At 42.6% G+C, this 16,772-nt stretch overlaps 1 protein-coding gene across 1 annotated transcript; it reads left to right on the top strand.

Annotated features, from left to right (window-relative positions):
* Window positions 1–6,817: 6,817 nt before the first annotated feature.
* KLF6 (KLF transcription factor 6) lies at window positions 6,818–16,227 on the top strand. Its single transcript, XM_077268534.1, has 4 exons — window positions 6,818–7,317; window positions 9,565–10,141; window positions 10,912–11,035; window positions 12,112–16,227. Exons 1-4 carry the CDS (start codon window positions 7,216–7,218, stop codon window positions 12,161–12,163), a joined length of 855 nt encoding a protein of 284 aa, XP_077124649.1. The 5' UTR covers window positions 6,818–7,215; the 3' UTR covers window positions 12,164–16,227.
* The last annotated feature ends 545 nt before the right edge of the window (window positions 16,228–16,772 follow it).

Genomic DNA, 16,772 nt, shown 5'->3' on the forward strand with positions numbered 1-16,772 from the left:
GCACATTTTCTGCCTTTTTGGAGCTTTTTTTTAAAATACGGTATATATATTTAAACCTGTCTGGGACCTGTGTTTTTGGTTATGTTTATTTTAGTTTATAACCTTACAATCACATGATTTGCAAATCATGGGATTTAAAGATTTCTCTCACCTGGCTTCTTGATCAGACATGAGCAAATTGACGGTAAACAAATCCACTTATTTTTATTTTACTCATTTATATAGCGCCATTAATTCCACAGCGCTTTACAAACATTACTGGCACTGTCCCCATTGGCGCTCACAATCTAGCCCCTTCATGACCCAGCCTATTTTGGCCTTAATGACCTGGCCGTTTTTTGCAATTCTGACCAGTGTCCCTTTATGAGGTAATAACTCAGGAACGCTTCAACGGATCCTAGCGATTCTGAGATTGTTTTTTCGTGACATATTGGGCTTCATGTTAGAGGTAAATTTAGGTCGATAATTTCTGAGTTTATTTGTGAAAAAAACGGAAATTTGGCGAAAATTTTGAAAATTTCGCAATTTTCACATTTTGAATTTTTATTCTGTTAAACCAGAGAGTTATGTGACACAAAATAGTTAATAAATAACATTTCCCACATGTCTACTTTACATCAGCACAATTTTGGAAACAAATTTTTTTTTTGCTAGGAAGTTATAAGGGTTAAAATTTGACCAGTGATTTCTCATTTTTACAACAAAATTTACAAAACCATTTTTTTTAGGGACCACCTCACATTTGAAGTCATTTTGAGGGTTCTATATGGCTGAAAATACCCAAAAGTGACACCATTCTAAAAACTGCACCCCTCAAGGTGCTCAAAACCACATTCAAGAAGTTTATTAACCCTTCAGGTGTTTCACAGCAGCAGAAGCAACATGGAAGTAAAAAATGAACATTTAACTTTTTAGTCACAAAAATGATCTTTTAGCAACAATTTTTTTATTTTCCCAAGGGTAAAAGGAGAAACTGGACCATGAACGTTGTTGTCCAATTTGTCCTGAGTACGCTGATACCTCATATGTGGAGGTAAACCACTGTTTGGGCGCACGGCAGGGCTTTGAAGGGAAGGAGCGCCATTTGACTTTTTGAATGAAAAATTGGCTCCAATCTTTAGCGGACACCATGTCACGTTTGGAGAGCCCCCGTGTGCCTAAACATTGGAGCTCCCCCACAAGTGACCCCATTTTGGAAACTAGACCCCCCAAGGAACTTATCTAGATGCATAGTGAGCACTTTAAACCCCCAGGTGCTTCACAAATTGATCCGTAAAAATGAAAAAGTACTTTTTTTTCCCAAAAAAATTATTTTAGCCTCAATTTTTTCATTTTCACATGGGCAACAGGATAAAATGGATCCTAAAATTTGTTGGGCAATTTCTCCTGAGTACGCCGATACCTCATATCTGGGGGTAAACCACTGTTTGGGCGCCCGGCAGGGCTCGAAAGGGAAGGCACGCCATTTCGCTTTTTGAATGGAAAATTAGCTCCAATCATTAGCGGACACCATGTCGCGTTTGGAGAGCCCCTGTGTGCCTAAACATTGGAGCTCCCCCACAATTGACCCCATTTTGGAAACTAGACCTCCCAAGGAACTAATCTAGATGTGTGGTGAGCACTTTGAACCCCCAAGTGCTTCACAGAAGTTTATAACGCAGAGCAATGAAAATAAAAAATAATTTTTCCTTTCTCAAAAATGATTTTTTAGCCCACAATTTTTTATTTTCCCAAGGGTAACAGGAGAAATTGGACCCCAAAAGTTGTTGTCCAGTTTCTCCTGAGTACGCTGATACCCCATATGTGGGAGTAAACCACTGTTTTGGCACACGTCGGGGTTCGGAAGGGAAGTAGTGACGTTTTGAAATGCAGACTTTGATGGAATGCTCTGCGGGTGTCAGGTTGCATTTGCAGAGCCCCTGATGTGCCTAAACAGTAGGAACTCCCCACAAGTGACCCCATTTTGGAAACTAGACCCCCAAGGGAACTTATCTAGATGTGTGGTGAACACTTTGAACCCCCAAGTGCTTCACAGAAGTTTATAACGCAGAGCCGTGAAAATAATAAATGTGTTTCCTTTCCTCAAAAATATTTTTTTAGCCCAGAATTTATTAATTTTCCCAAGGGTAACAGGAGAAATTTGACCCCAAAAGTTGTTGACCAGTTTCTCCTGAGTATGCTGATACCCCATTTGTGGGGGTAAACCACTGTTTGGGCAGATGCCGTGGCTCGGAAGGGAAGTAGTGATGTTTTGGAATGCAGACTTTGATGGATTGGTCTGCAGGCATCATGTTACGTTTGCAGAGCCCCTGATGTGCCTAAACAGTAGAAACCCCCCACAAGTGACCCAATTTTGGAAACTAGACCCCCAAGGAACTTATCTAGATGTGTGGTGAGCACGTTCAACCCCCAAGTGCTTCACAGAAGTTTACAACGCAGAGCCGTGAAAATAAAAAATAATTTTTCTTTCCTCAAAAAAGATGTTTTAGCAAGCAATTTTTTTATTTTCACAAGGGTAACAGGAGAAATTGGACCCCAATATTTGTTGCCCAGTTTGTTGTGAGTACGCTGATACCCCATATGTGGGGGTAAACCACTGTTTGGGCGCACGTCAGGGCTCGGAAGGGAAGTAGTGACATTTGAAATGCAGACTTTGATGGAATGGTCTGCGGGCATCACGTTGCATTTGCAGAGCCCCTGATGTGCCTAAACAGTAGAAACACCCCACAAGTGACCCCATTTTGGAAACAAGACGCCCCAAGGAACTTATCTAGATGTGTGGTGAGCACGTTCAACCCCTAAGTGCTTCACAGAAGTTTACAACGCAGAGCCATGAAAATAAAAAATCATTTTTCTTTCCTCAAAAAAGATGTTTTAGCAAGCAATTTTTTATTTTCACAAGAATAACAGGAGAAATTGGACCCCAATATTTGTTGCCCAGTTTGTTGTGAGTATGCTGGTACCCCATATGTGGGGGTAAACCACTGTTTGGGCGCACGTCACGGCTCAGAAGGGAAGTAGTGACATTTGAAATGCAGACTTTGATGGAATGGTCTGCGGGCATCACGTTGCATTTGCAGAGCCCCTGATGTGTCTAAACAGTAGAAACACCCCACAAGTGACCCCATTTTGGAAACTAGACCCCCCAAGGAACTTATCTAGATGTGTGGTGAGCACTTTGAACCCCCAAGTGCTTCACAGTTTATAACGCAGAGCCGTGAAAATAAAAAATAATTGTTCTTTCCTCAAAAATTATGTTTTAGCAAGTAATTTTTTATTTTTGCAAGGGTAACAGGGGAAACTGGACCCCAACAGTTGTTGCCCAGTTTGTCCTGAGTACGCTGGTACCCCAAATGTGGGGGTAAACCACTGTTTGGGCGCACGTTGGGGCTTGGAAGGGAGGGAGCACCATTTAACTTTTTGAACGCAAGATTGGCTGGAATCAATGGTGGTGCCATGTTGCGTTTGGAGACCCCTGATGTGCCCAAACAGTGGAATCCCCTCAATTCTAACTTCAACACTCACCCCAACACACCCCTAACCCTAATCCCAACTGTAGCCCTAACCCTAATCACAACCCTAACCCCAACACACCCTTAACCACAACCCTAACCCCAACACACCCGTAACCCTAATCCCAACCCTAACCCTAATCCTAACCCTAATCCCAACATTAACCCTAATCCCAACCCTAACCACAACTGTAACCCCAGCACACTCCTAACCCTATCCGTAACCCTAACCACAAGCCTAATCTTAACCCTATTTCCAACCCTAGCCCTAATTCCAACCCTAACCCTAAGGCTATGTGCCCACGTTGCGGATTCGTGTGAGATTTTTCTGCACGATTTTTGAAAAATCTGCAGGTAAAAGGCACTGCGTTTTACCTGCAGATTTACAGCGGATTTCCAGTGTTTTTTTGTGCGGATTTCATCTGCGGATTCCTATTGAGGAACAGGTGTAAAACGCTGCGGAATCCGCACAAAGAATTGACATGCTGCGGAAAATACAACGCAGCATTTCCGCACGGAATTTTCCGCACCATGGGCACAGCGGATTTGGTTTTCCATAGGTGTACATGGTACTGTAAACCTGATGGAAAACTGCTACGAATTCGCAGCGGCCAATCCGCTGCGGATCCGCGGCCAATCCGCTGCGGATCCGTGGCCAATCCGCTGCGGATCCGCAGCCAAATCCGCACTGTGTGCACATGCCCTACCCCTAACCCTACCCCTAACCCTACCCCTAACCCTACCCCTAACCCTAACCCTAGTTCTAACCCTAGTTCTAACCCTAACCCTAGTGGAAAAAGAAAAAAATATATTTTCTTTTTTTTATTATTGTCCCTACCTATGGGGGTGATAAGGGGGGGGGTGTTGTGAACTGTGTTTCTGGGCTCCCTCTGGTGGTCACTAACGGTATTGTGTTAGGCATGTCTTGTTGCAGGCCTGAGCTCCAGCTGTGTCGTTAAGCAGCGGGTGTTCCCTATTTAAGTCTCCTCCGGACTCAGTCTCTTGCCTGGCATCATTGTATCCAGACCTATATGGTCTCCTCCGGATTCCTTTCAGTCTGTCTCATGCAAGAAAAGCTAAGTCCGTTTTGTATAATTTGGATCGTTTGCATTTTTCAGTGTCTTTGTCCAGCTTGCTTAATATTTGATTTTCTGGCTCGCTGGAAGCTCTAGGGGGCTGATATTCTCCCTCCGCACCGTCAGTCGGTGTGGGGGTTCTTGAATGTTCAGCGTGGATGTTTTTGTAGGGTTTTCTGCTGACCGCATAGTCCACTATCTATTTTCTGTCTATCTAGACTAGTGGGCCTCACTTTGCTGAATCTAGTTCATCTCTACGTTTGTGTTTTCCTCTTGCCTCACCGTTATTATTTGTTGGGGGCTTTCTATATCTTTGGGGTTCAATTTCTCTGGAGGCAAGTGAGGTCTTATTTTCCATCTAGGGGTAGTCAGTTCTCCGGCTGGCTCGAGACGTCTAGAACCAACGTAGGCACGTTCACCGGCTGCTTCTAGTTGTGTGTGTTAGGATCAGGTATGCGGTTAGCCCAGTTTCCACCTCCCTAGAGCAGTATTTATGTTTTTGCTATCTTGCCGGAATATCAGAGATCCTCTACCACTGGGATCATAACAGGGGGGGTCATTTACTATTTTTTAAATTTTGATCACTGTGATAGGTTTTATCACAGTGACCAAATTATATCTGGAACGAATCTGCCGGCCGGCAGATTCGGCGGGCGCACTACGCATGCGCCCGCCATTTTGGAAGATGGCGGCGCCCATGGAGAAGACGGATGGACACCGGGAGCCTCGGTAAGTATAAGGGGGTGGAGATCGGGGCACGGGGGGGTGTCGGAGCACGGGGGGGTGGCATAGGAGCACGGGGGGAGCGGACAGGAGGACGGGGGAGCGGAGCACAAGACGGAGGGGAGCGGACCACAGATCGGTGGCTTGGGGGGGCGATCGGTGGGGTGGGGGGGGTCACATCAGTGTTTCCAGCCATGGCCGATGATATTGCAGCATCGGCCATGGCGATAGGTACGAAGGATGGATACGGATGTATGCAGATCTGTAGGTAATAAGTACACAGCCCTATACTGCGTACACAAACGCTAGTATGAACCCAGCCTTACTTTCCCCTACTGACTTCCAGTAAACATCTGGCGGCAGCGGTTTTGGAAAAAAAAACTCACAACTTTATAGTCGCCCTTTATGTCAGCCATCTTTCCCAGATTCCCACACATCATACGTGCCCCGCTTTTCAGTTTAACATTCAAAGGTCTGTAGTTTATATCATGAATACTGGGATAACTAGGAAATAATCCAGCTGTAATAGTGGCCTTAATGGCTTTCACCCAGCTTTCCCAGGACTGTACCGACAGGAATGTATTGAAGTAGAGATAATTTACTGACAGAAGATCATTTTATTGTGATTGTAATTTATTGTGTTGTGCTTTGTGTTGGTGTGAAACAGACATTAATCTGAGGAGATTAGGATTTTCTGCTGTGGGGACGGAAGGGACACACAAAATCTGACAGAATTGAAAGGGGAACTCGGATTTGTCAGACGCTGCTGGCAGTTTCTCTCTGCCATTAACTTCAGTACATTTCCAGAGCTCAGGAGGGGGAAGGGGAGAGCTCCGCCCCCTGCTGGAATGAATGCTACTAAGTGAGGTAAACAAGACAGACGCCATTTTGTGACGATGAGAAGGAGGGGGGTTGTGTGAGGTAATTTACAGGGACATTGTAATTAAAACTGCAGTCCGGCTACGTGCTCAGCTGTCAGTGGTTCCTCGGCTATTGAACTGCGCCACAGGGCACTGACAGACAGGTCTGACAAGTATGTGACCTTTCACACGGATTCATGAAGAAATGGCGAGGTAGGCACACAAAATGGAGACTCCGCTTAAATCGACCACCGTCATAACTCATTTATACACATGTGCGCTCTGTGATACTTTATTAAACGACATAAACCATCTAACAGCACGGCTCTGTCTATAGCAAAAAAAAAAAGAGCTGGCACCACAGAGCGCTCCGCTCTGCATCTCACAAGCGCTCTCAGCGGTCACTGACCGCACTGTAACTGTCTCCACACTCGTTCCCTTCTTATATACCTAGCTAAAAATAGCTAGTCCCTCCCCTCTCAGAACAGGTGGGGGCTTGAAATTTCGAATCTGACCAATCACGCCGCTTCTTACAAAATGATTTCGTCACGCCAGAGGCTTCCCTAGAACGCCGACCGTGACGATTGGTCCTCCTAGAAAAACGCTGAAGGAAGCTATTGAAAGCTGATTGGTTGCTGTACTGAGCCGGCGTAATAGGATCACGTGGGGGAGGAGGGGGGAAGGCTTGGCTGGCTTGGAAGGTTTGAATAGGGAAGTTTTGCAGGGGTTTACATTCGCAGTCACTTCAGTGTTTGCAAATATTGTCAGCACCACTGAGCGAGTCCCCGGCTCCAGGAGGAGTCACAGGCTGCTGCTGTGTGTTGGCTCCAATTGCTGGGCAATGACATTTGCATGAAAACCTGGAGCAGTTCTCCTGATTGTCGCCTGCTCTGCTGCTGCTGCTGCTGCTCCGGCTGGGATCTGTGCACTTCACAAGCTCTGGATTATAGATTGATTATTGCAACATTTATGGTAGCAGATCTGAGTTATTGAAGAAATCCTGTAGATCCTCTTCTGTTAGAATTGTCTCTGCTCCCATAGATCATGGATGTTCTCCCAATGTGCAGCATCTTCCAGGAGCTGCAGATCGTGCATGACACCGGCTACTTCTCTGCCCTGCCATCCCTGGAGGAGTACTGGCAACAGGTAACCCAATACAGCCCATGCCTCGTCTCTTGGGGGTATATATATATATAATCATTTCTGTGTGTGTATGTGTGTGTATATATATATATATATATATATATATATATATATATATATATATATATATATATATACACAAAAATTTAATTATATATATTCGCATACATACATGTGTGTGTTGTGTGTGTATGTATGTATGTGTATATATATATATATATATATATATATATATATATTATTATTTCTTTTTGTATGTGTATAAATAACATGTATATACATAGATCTATGTATGCATGTATATATCTCTCTTGTCATGCATGGTGGTGCTGTATACACGTACGCCCCACATTATCCCCACAGTATATCAGTGCATGGCGTGATTTGCAGTGACAGCTCGGTGCAGCCTCAGCCGAGCACAGCTTGGGTTTCACTAGTATCTGTGCAGCCATTTGGCAAAACTTTATCATTGCAAATATTCCAAACGACACAGCTGGGGCTTGTCATCTAAAGCCAGTGCCGTGCCAAGAGTTATTCCCGTCATTTTGCATTGATAAATCCTTCCGAATAATAACCGTTCTGTACAAAAAAAGAATGGTGGGGTTCTATGTGTCATGTTTTCAGATGACTTCTCCCCCATTTCCTTCATTCCTACCCCTGTTTCTCCTATAACTTGTAGCGTTACAGGCGGTATTATTTCTGCAGATATCAGCCAGTATTTTGCTGGTTATTTGTGCTGTCTGATGACCTCTCGCTCAATGGCGGTGCACTTTTTAATATCCCCCGCTCGTCACTTATTAATGTATGCACAATGGCGGTCCGATGTCTGTCATTGTCCCTTATCCTATATTGATGTGGACTTTATAATAAAACAAAGCCATCAGATGTCTGAGTGTTTGTGGAGCTGCACAGCCTTCACATTCCTGCTTGATTGTGTGCACCCCCTCCTCCTCCTTGTCGTCGTCTTCTTCTTCTTCTTCCTTGGCCATCAAAGAGGCAGATCTTGTGTGTGCGAGATTGAAATTGATCTCAGTGGCTTCCTTGGGGCATTTTAGATGCGGGCACGGAGCCAGGTCTCCTTCCCAGAAGCCTGCAGAGACATTTAAAGTATCACAGAGCCCATCTCTCGGTCTCCACACGTATTTGCATAATGGCGAATATAAAGCAGCTAGATTATTAAAGTTTAACAACATCACAATCAATTGTCATCTTTATGCCCCCCCAATCCCCTCCACCCACCATCTTCTTCCACCGCCGAGAATCAATAAAATGCATTTTCTCATCTGAACAGCAAAGCAATTGTCTAATTACAGGGAAAAAAAACAAACGTAAGCATTGATTTCTATAGTTCGTCTTCTCGTCGCAACGTTGATGTTAGTTTTTATCACTGAGAAGAAGAAGAAGAAGAACACAAGAGAAAATGGAAGAGCGCAGAAAAAAAATAAAAAGTGCCCTCGGATCCCTCCTGGGGCAGGCAGATCACTGGGGAAATATGCGTGGTATTTTGATGGCTTGTGTCTGCAGGCCACACGGATGATCTCAGCGACCAGTTTTGCAGGAAAAAAAACAAAACATGGTTGACATTTTAAGGGACAGAAAATATATATATATATATAGTGTGTATTTTTTTAAAAGAATGGGCACAAGATTTAAAAATTAATTTCAATTAGATATGCAATGTATCTACACTTATCAGCAGTCTCAGAGCTTCTAAAAAGGAAGTCTTTTTCATTTTCGTTTTTTTTTTTTTTTTTTTCTTGTTCCTCCTTCCAGCATAACGTGAAAGGAATGCAGATGACTCATCCGGTTATACTGTTGGCCAGCAGAATAAATTCTTGTTCCATTGTATGGTGTCCAGAAGAGTATAAAAGAGAAAAGGGCCCCTGTACAAAAAAAATTAATAAAAAAAAAAAAAAAATATATATATATATATATATACACACACACACACACAATGTTACAGTGTATGTAGATGGCACTTTGCTTCCCTAATTGTGGTGCAGCTTTGCTATTTCCATGTATGGTTGTTCTGCAAATTTCATTTTGCAAGATCAGTATCTAAAAGGAAGTACTGTAGTCATAACGAGCGTGCTCAGGATATAACTAGATGGTGTCATTCATTGCAAAAAGAAAAACAAACAAACAATTGTTCGTTCTCCATAAATGTTCTCAAATTGTAACCATGCGAAATTGAAAAGAAGTGAAACTTATTTTTAAATCCGTGTTTTTTCTTCTTATTTGACCTCTTAGACTTGCCTGGAACTAGAGCGCTACCTGCAGAGCGAGCCTTGCTACGTGTCGGCCTCCGAATTTAAATTTGATGGGGAAGACGAGCTTTGGACCAAATTTATTCTGGCGTGTGAGAAAAAGGAGGAGCCCGACCCCCAAATCATCCGTATCAAAACGGAGGACATCTCTGACAGTCAAAACCTAGAGACCTATAGTTTGAACTCTGATGTCAGCAGTGAATTATCCGACAGCTCGGAAGAGCTATCGCCGACTTCCAAATTTACCTCGGACCCCATTAGTGACATGGTGATCAAATCTGAACCTTTTAGTTCGTCCGTCACTTCTACTCCGCCGTCATCGCCAGAGCAGGGTAAGGAATCGCGCCATCATTTGTGGAATACCATCACCGGGGAGCTCTTTTCACCTGGGAAAATGTGCCCTGGTTCATTTATAAAGACTCTAGATCAAGGTAGCCCGACCAGCGGAGGAGAAACGTCGCCGGACGGCAGGAAACGCGTCCACAAGTGTCACTTCAATGGCTGCAAGAAAGTTTACACCAAGAGCTCGCATCTTAAAGCACATCAGCGCACGCATACAGGTCAGTGCTTGTCTCACCTCCAGAAAGGGACTTGACACGAGGGAATCCCCAGCTGTAATGGGATTGCACAACCACAGGGTGTAAACCCAAAGTCCGTCAGGGACGTCACCGGGAATCCTGTGGATATGCACTTCCTCATTCTATCCTGTAGGGAGGTTGGATCTATGGAGAGACTAGAAGAATACATACCCATCCCATCTCCTCAGCCTTTTCCTTGTAAAAATATTGTCACCGGAACTATTAAGCAATGTTCAAGCCAAAAACAAACTTTTGTTTTTTGTTTTTTTTCCTAAACTTTTGGTTAAAGTGGGAAAACTGCAAGAATACAGCTGAACGTAGCACCAATGATTTTATAGATGTGCCATTTTGCGTACTAGTTTTTATTTCATGTTTTGCTTTTTCCATATTAGAGCCTGTGTCGTTCATATTTGGGGTCATTATTGAAGAATAATATTTACATTTTGGTTGTATTGGATACTTTTCTGCACATACGTCGATGGCGACCATACTCATTCACTCGATAGTGTTGTCAGTGTCTGGTTATTCAGTCGGAGTTTACTTTCCCCTGGAGTCTTGTCAAGTTTTTTTTCATCTTGATTAAGTAAAGACAATAATGGGTCTTGTTTATGGCGTAGCTACCAAAACCATTTAGTGAGATCACCCGTTTGCATTTCTGGCGTGACTTTTGGCTGCACCTATTTGTTCAGTTGCAGGTAGGAATTCGGAATCACTCTTGCTTTAACCCTTTCGCATTGCTTTTTGTTTTGCAGGAGAGAAGCCTTACAGATGTTCTTGGGAAGGTTGTGCGTGGCGATTTGCAAGAAGTGATGAACTGACCAGACACTTCCGAAAACACACTGGTGCCAAACCATTTAAGTGCACGCATTGTGACAAGTAAGACTCCTCTACCAAGCGTCTAATTATACTTTTCAAAGAAAAAATGCACATAGACCTTTATAACAGGTGGACGTACATGCTCAGCCGAGAGTGTATGGAAGGGGTCAGGAGAGATGGTTACTGGCTGAGCTCTAGTTTGGGGGGCATAGTCAGCTCCAAATAGTCGGATCTTTAGAATCTATCACTTATCTGTGTGTTGTGTGTTGGGTGATACCGTGCTGATCGATGGGGATCCGAAAGCCCTTTTCCCGTAAACAGGGCTTTGCAAAAGCTCTGTCTGACTGGACATACGCACCTCCACTTCATTAATTCTCTTTTGAAGTGTCTGAGATGGCCGAGTAAGACAGCTTTCTCCTGCAGTCCCATTGAAAATGAAAGGATATGTGGTGTCCAATGTATTCTGATGGAGCCATGCAGAGCCCCATTCTCTGAATCAGTGGAGGTCCAGGGTTTGGTATGAATGTAGTAGGGGTGTGCATGCCGGGACACTGCTCCATTGAGATGTGGCAATGAAGAGCCCATTCCCAGAATCGATGCGGGACCCATGGTTTGGACTGAATGGCGTGGGGAAGTGCATAACAGACCACCACTCTATTCAGATGAGTCAATCCAGAGCCCCGTTCTCGGTATCGATAGGGGTCCTATGGTTTGGAGCGGGGGATTGCATGACTGGGCACTGGAATCGATGGGGGTCCCAGGGTTTGGACTAAATGGAGTGGGGGTTAGTATACCAGGCCATCGTTCCATTCAGATGAGGAGATGCAAAACTCCGTTTTCAGAATCAATGGGGGTCCCAAGGTTTGGACTGACTGGAATGGGGGTTAGCGTACCAGGCCATCGTTCCTTTCAGATGGGGAGATGCAAAGCCCCATTCTCAGAATCGATGGGGGTCCCAGGGTTTGGACTGGGGGTTAGCATTCCAGGCCATTGGTTCCATTCAGATGGGACAGTGCAGCGGCCCATTGTCGCCATGACAGCTGGGACCCACACCAGTCGGTAGGAATTGTGCTTTAATGTTGTTTTTATCCTAGTCATGGTGACCACTGCTGACATGGCTTGTTTCTCTCCTCCAGATGTTTTTCCAGGTCAGATCACTTGGCTCTGCACATGAAGCGACACATATGAATGAATGAAGAAGTCACGTGATGAAAAGCGACTTCAAGGTTGAAATGCCTTGTGCAAGGGATGCAAGTTCCAGCCAAAGCATGCCAATTTGCACCCTAACCAGTTGCCTTCAAGACCTCACTTCTCCAAGGGGCTTTGCAGGGCTTATCAATCGTGTAAGATGCGGCACAGCCACCATACAGTGCTACTTCTGGAGCTGACTGGGCCCGTGCACTATTGGTGCTTAATCTTCTGAGTGGCTGAACTAAGCCGTCGCCGTGAGCATGTGCACTGAGAATGTTAATGTTTGGGTGACTGAATGGTGAAAAGGAGCCAATGTCTGAATGTGGAAGACCTCGTTTTGTTTTTTTATTTTTAGTCTGGTTGAGTTCAGATGCGAGGGATTAGGAAAAAAAAAATGTTTAAAATTAAAGTGACAAAAAAAAAATATATAAAATAAACGGTTTGAATGTTTTGTATGCTATTGCATACTCTTGTTATATGGGACAACCATCAATCATTTTACTTGGCGGGGGTGGGGTGACTTCTAATAAGAAGGAAACCATGATCCCCCAAAAGGAGATGATCCCTTTCCTGTGTGAGAGGAGCTTTTGTTGTCTGGTGCAGCTATTAAACGTGCAATGTGTCAAGTAGCTTGTTGATACTGGCTACAACGATTGTTTGTAACCCATTGTATAAGCTGTGTATTTACAATTATAACACAACTATAACTTCATTATAATAGAAAGGTATTGCATGGTTCCGGGGAAATGTGTACGCTTCTCCATAATTTAATCAGGACTGCAGTTATGATTCCAGTTGAGAGCAGCTAAAATACAATTGGTCTGTTGTTACATTACTTATGTATAGAAAGAAAACAAAAAAAAAATAACAAAAAAAAGTGGAAGAAACCACTATAGCTTAAAACTGATTTTTCTCATGCAGCTAATTTTTTCTATTATTTATGCCTTGAGGACTAATTTCCGGTTTTTCTAGCTGTTAACGCACTGTTGTCCTTAAAAAAATGGTGCCTTATGCAAGTGGCCTTCTCCAGTAATGGATGGGGGTCAGATACAGGGGTTTAAGTGATGTAAGCTTACTTAAGGCTCTGTTGTCACCCAGGGGTGTAATTATTTTATTTTTTTTCTTTATCCTTTTAAACACGGGTTTTAATGTCACAAAATGGTGCAAGATTTTTTTGTTTGTTAAATCCTTAGCATTTAGTATCCTCCTTTGACTGGTCGGGAATTTCTGATATTAGCGGCTCCATGTCGCACCATTTTATTAAACCACATAGTAAAAAAAAGAAGAAACAAAATCATAGAATATGGCCTAAAATTGCATTTGGGCTTTTAGAACCCAGACTAAAGCTGTGTTTTAGCTTTATAGAACCCAGCCTAAGGGAAGAGTCAAATGAGTGACTGCATGTTTTTCTATGCATGGGTCGCTGTCGGGTCGGGAGAGGTGACGGCCGGTCTGAGCATTACGTTGCAATCTTCTTCCAAGTTATACAGCCATGTGACTCTTCCGTGAACCTGCGTTTTGAGCCTTTAGAACCCAACCTAAAGCTTCATTTTGGGCCTTTAGAACCCAGCCTAAAGCTGCTCCTTGGGCCTTTAGAACCCAGCCTAAAGCTGCTCCTTGGGCCTTTAGGACCCAGCCTAAAGCTGCTCCTTGGGCCTTTAGGACCCAGCCTAAAGCTGCTCCTTGGGCCTTTAGGACCCAGCTTAATGCTGCTCCTTGGGCCTTTAGGACCCAGCCTAACACTGTTTCGGCAATTTAGAACCCAGCCTAAAGCTGCTCCTTGGGCCTTTAGGACCCAGCCTAAAGCTGCTCCTTGGGCCTTTAGGACCCAGCCTAAAGCTGCTCCTTGGGCCTTTAGGACCCAGCCTAAAGCTGCTCCTTGGGCCTTTAGGACCCAGCCTAAAGCTGCTCCTTGGGCCTTTAGGACCCAGCCTAATGCTGCTCCTTGGGCCTTTAGGACCCAGCCTAATGCTGCTCCTTGGGCCTTTAGGACCCAGCCTAAAGCTGTGTTTTAAGCTTTTAGTACTCAGCCTAAGGGAAGAGTTGGACCTGAACGTGACCGTGTGTATTTCTATGCCCCTATCACTCCCAGGTCTGGCTCTTCCCTAAAGCCGTGTTTGGGCCTTTAGAACCCAGCCTAACACTTATTATTGCTTTATGGCACTTTTGTGTATATTTGTGTCTTTTCTTTCCTGTACTCTGTTGATCGCTCATGTTATCTGCTTCTCAGAACACTGATCTGTTCAGAGCTATCGCTTACACCTTGCTCTACATGAAACTTGCACAAATGTATTCGTACATGCACTTAATATGTAAACCGCTCATATACTTGTCAAGGTACAAATTGTGTTTGTTTGGAAGGATAACTCTTAAATATTTTTTTTTTTACTTTTTTTTTTTTTTTTCTTTTTAAATCCCATATCCACCAAAGCAAATGTAAAACTGGCAACATATTTTTCTTTTTTTTTTTTTTTTTTCCGTCTCCGCAACACAATGCGATAAACGTGCACTCTATAGCTGAACATTTACTAGAGCTATAGTATTTTAGGAGGACTTTTTTATTTTTTATTTTTTTTTAAATTTGGGTGCAAGCCTATGTAGTCTTAGGTCACTGATTGTTAAGAGCTGTATTAAGAGTTTGAATATATATATTTTTGTAATATGTTATTTAATGTCTAAACGGAAAAAAAAATCCTGTAGAATAAACTTTAAAGTTGATATCCTGAGCGTTGTAGTAGATTTTAGCTATCATTTTTTTTGTTATTTTCTCATAGTAGAAATTAAAAAGACAAAAAAAAATTGCAATTATTTGCAGTAAAATGGATTGGCTCTGCCAAAGATAAGGCAGAACGTTACCTTGCATTATCGAGCGACCCTTAAAACTTCCATCTGGGGCATGGTATTGTCTTGCAGGAAGATGCACACATTAAAGACGATATATTCCAATTATTTTTATTTTTTTGTTTTTTTTCTTATACAATATCTAGGTTTATATTGGCAAAATGGTTAAATTCAACCCTGGCATGCTGCCCCCTTCCTGGGATTGTGCTGTAGCTGTTAATGACAACTACGATCCTGCTTTTAGCCATGGGAACTTGTAATGGATCTTGGCATAACCTATGTAGATGGAGTGGGCATACACGGCCTCTGCTTGCCCACTCCATTCTTAAAGGAAACCTGTTCGCACATTTTTACATCTGACAGCAGTGGTGAAGCTGTAATGGTTCTTGGTCCCCAATCCAAATTACTTATTTGTATATATGATCTGAGTGAGACAGTCATAAGAAACCTAGTGTACAATCCTTATGCAAATCAGACAGGAAGTGCATTGGAGGCGTGTCAGTGCACTTGGAAGAAGACATTCTAGTGCACTGACACGCCCCAGTGCACTTCCTGCCTGATTTCCTTATGGTTTCTACACTCATGACCAGCACATCGGATCTCTACAACAATAGTATCCTTTTTGTTGGGGGATAAGTTTCTATACAGCCATATCACTACTTTCATGTAAGATTGTGCTGACAGATCCCTTTTTTATTTTAAGCCATAAGCTGAGAAGAATGAATACCATCTGGGATGTGGCCACAAAAGTAAGAGGTCTCGTATTTGATTTGGAGAATAACACAAACATGCCATTCAATGAATTAAAAAAGAAAAAAAAAATTGAAAAGAATTATGTTCTGAAATTCCTTAATCTATCATGGCCCCTGGACTCCCTACAATGCAAAACTGTCTTGGCAAACATGGTAAGAATTGTGGTTTTCCATTGTGGAGATCAGCATGTACGTTTTGCAGGTTTTGGAGCAGAGCAATCCATTAATTAACATAGTTTTTTATGGGGAAAAAAAATGACTATGCCGTCTTTAATGTGTGACTTGCTGTTTATGGCAGTGTTTATACCTTTTTAAAGGTACATTTTCTAAAATAGTGTCTTAAACGTATTGGCCTAATAACTAACAGTTTGCTTTTAAACTTACTGTGTAAGTAAATTGTCATTTTCATTTTGGTTTTGGCATAAAACCAGTTAAGCCGGCACCTCCGCTTTTTTTTTTTTTTTTTTTTTTTTTTTAATAAGATAGTTGTGTGAACATGGCAAAAAAAATAGTCTTTGTATAAGCCAGAGACTAACAGCATTTCTGAACACGTTTTTTTTTTTTATTTTCTTCTGTTTTTGAAGTGCTAGAAGTTTAGCCATAATAATCACAAGGAGATAAACAAAAGTGCTTGACGTGCACTGGCTTGTCTTGCTTGTAAAATGCCATCGGCATTCATTCAATAGGGTGGATCTCCCATATATGAATGCCTATAATTTACTTCATAAGAAAATACACTCTCTGTTCAGGTGATAACTGAGCCTCAGTCAAGCTGAATGGGGGGTGGAATCTACGTTTGCTTGAAATTTGGGGAAAACTTTTTATTAGTGAATTTTTTTTCTTTTTTAATATTTTATCTGTTTTTTTTTTTGTTTCGAACACCCTGTTAACTGAAGAATCTTTGTAAGATTTTTGTAAAATGAAAACCGTTTTATTTTTTTTCGTTGTTTTACAAGATTTTATTTGAAAATTGTTTTTTTTGCAAGATTGTTATATTTCTGTATGAATGTATT

Source organism: Ranitomeya variabilis, chromosome 6 (genome assembly GCF_051348905.1).
Source record: "Ranitomeya variabilis isolate aRanVar5 chromosome 6, aRanVar5.hap1, whole genome shotgun sequence".
In the NCBI taxonomy this organism is placed as follows: domain Eukaryota; kingdom Metazoa; phylum Chordata; class Amphibia; order Anura; family Dendrobatidae; genus Ranitomeya; species Ranitomeya variabilis.

Bases quoted from the DNA above. Each gene is read 5' to 3' on its own strand.
- KLF6 (XM_077268534.1), top strand. From the start codon at position 7,216: ATGGATGTTCTCCCAATGTGCAGCATCTTCCAGGAGCTGCAGATCGTG. The intron at 7,318-9,564 runs GTAACCCAATAC...TTGACCTCTTAG, and splicing joins TGGAGGAGTACTGGCAACAG to ACTTGCCTGGAACTAGAGCG. The intron at 11,036-12,111 runs GTAAGACTCCTC...TCTCTCCTCCAG, and splicing joins AAGTGCACGCATTGTGACAA to ATGTTTTTCCAGGTCAGATC.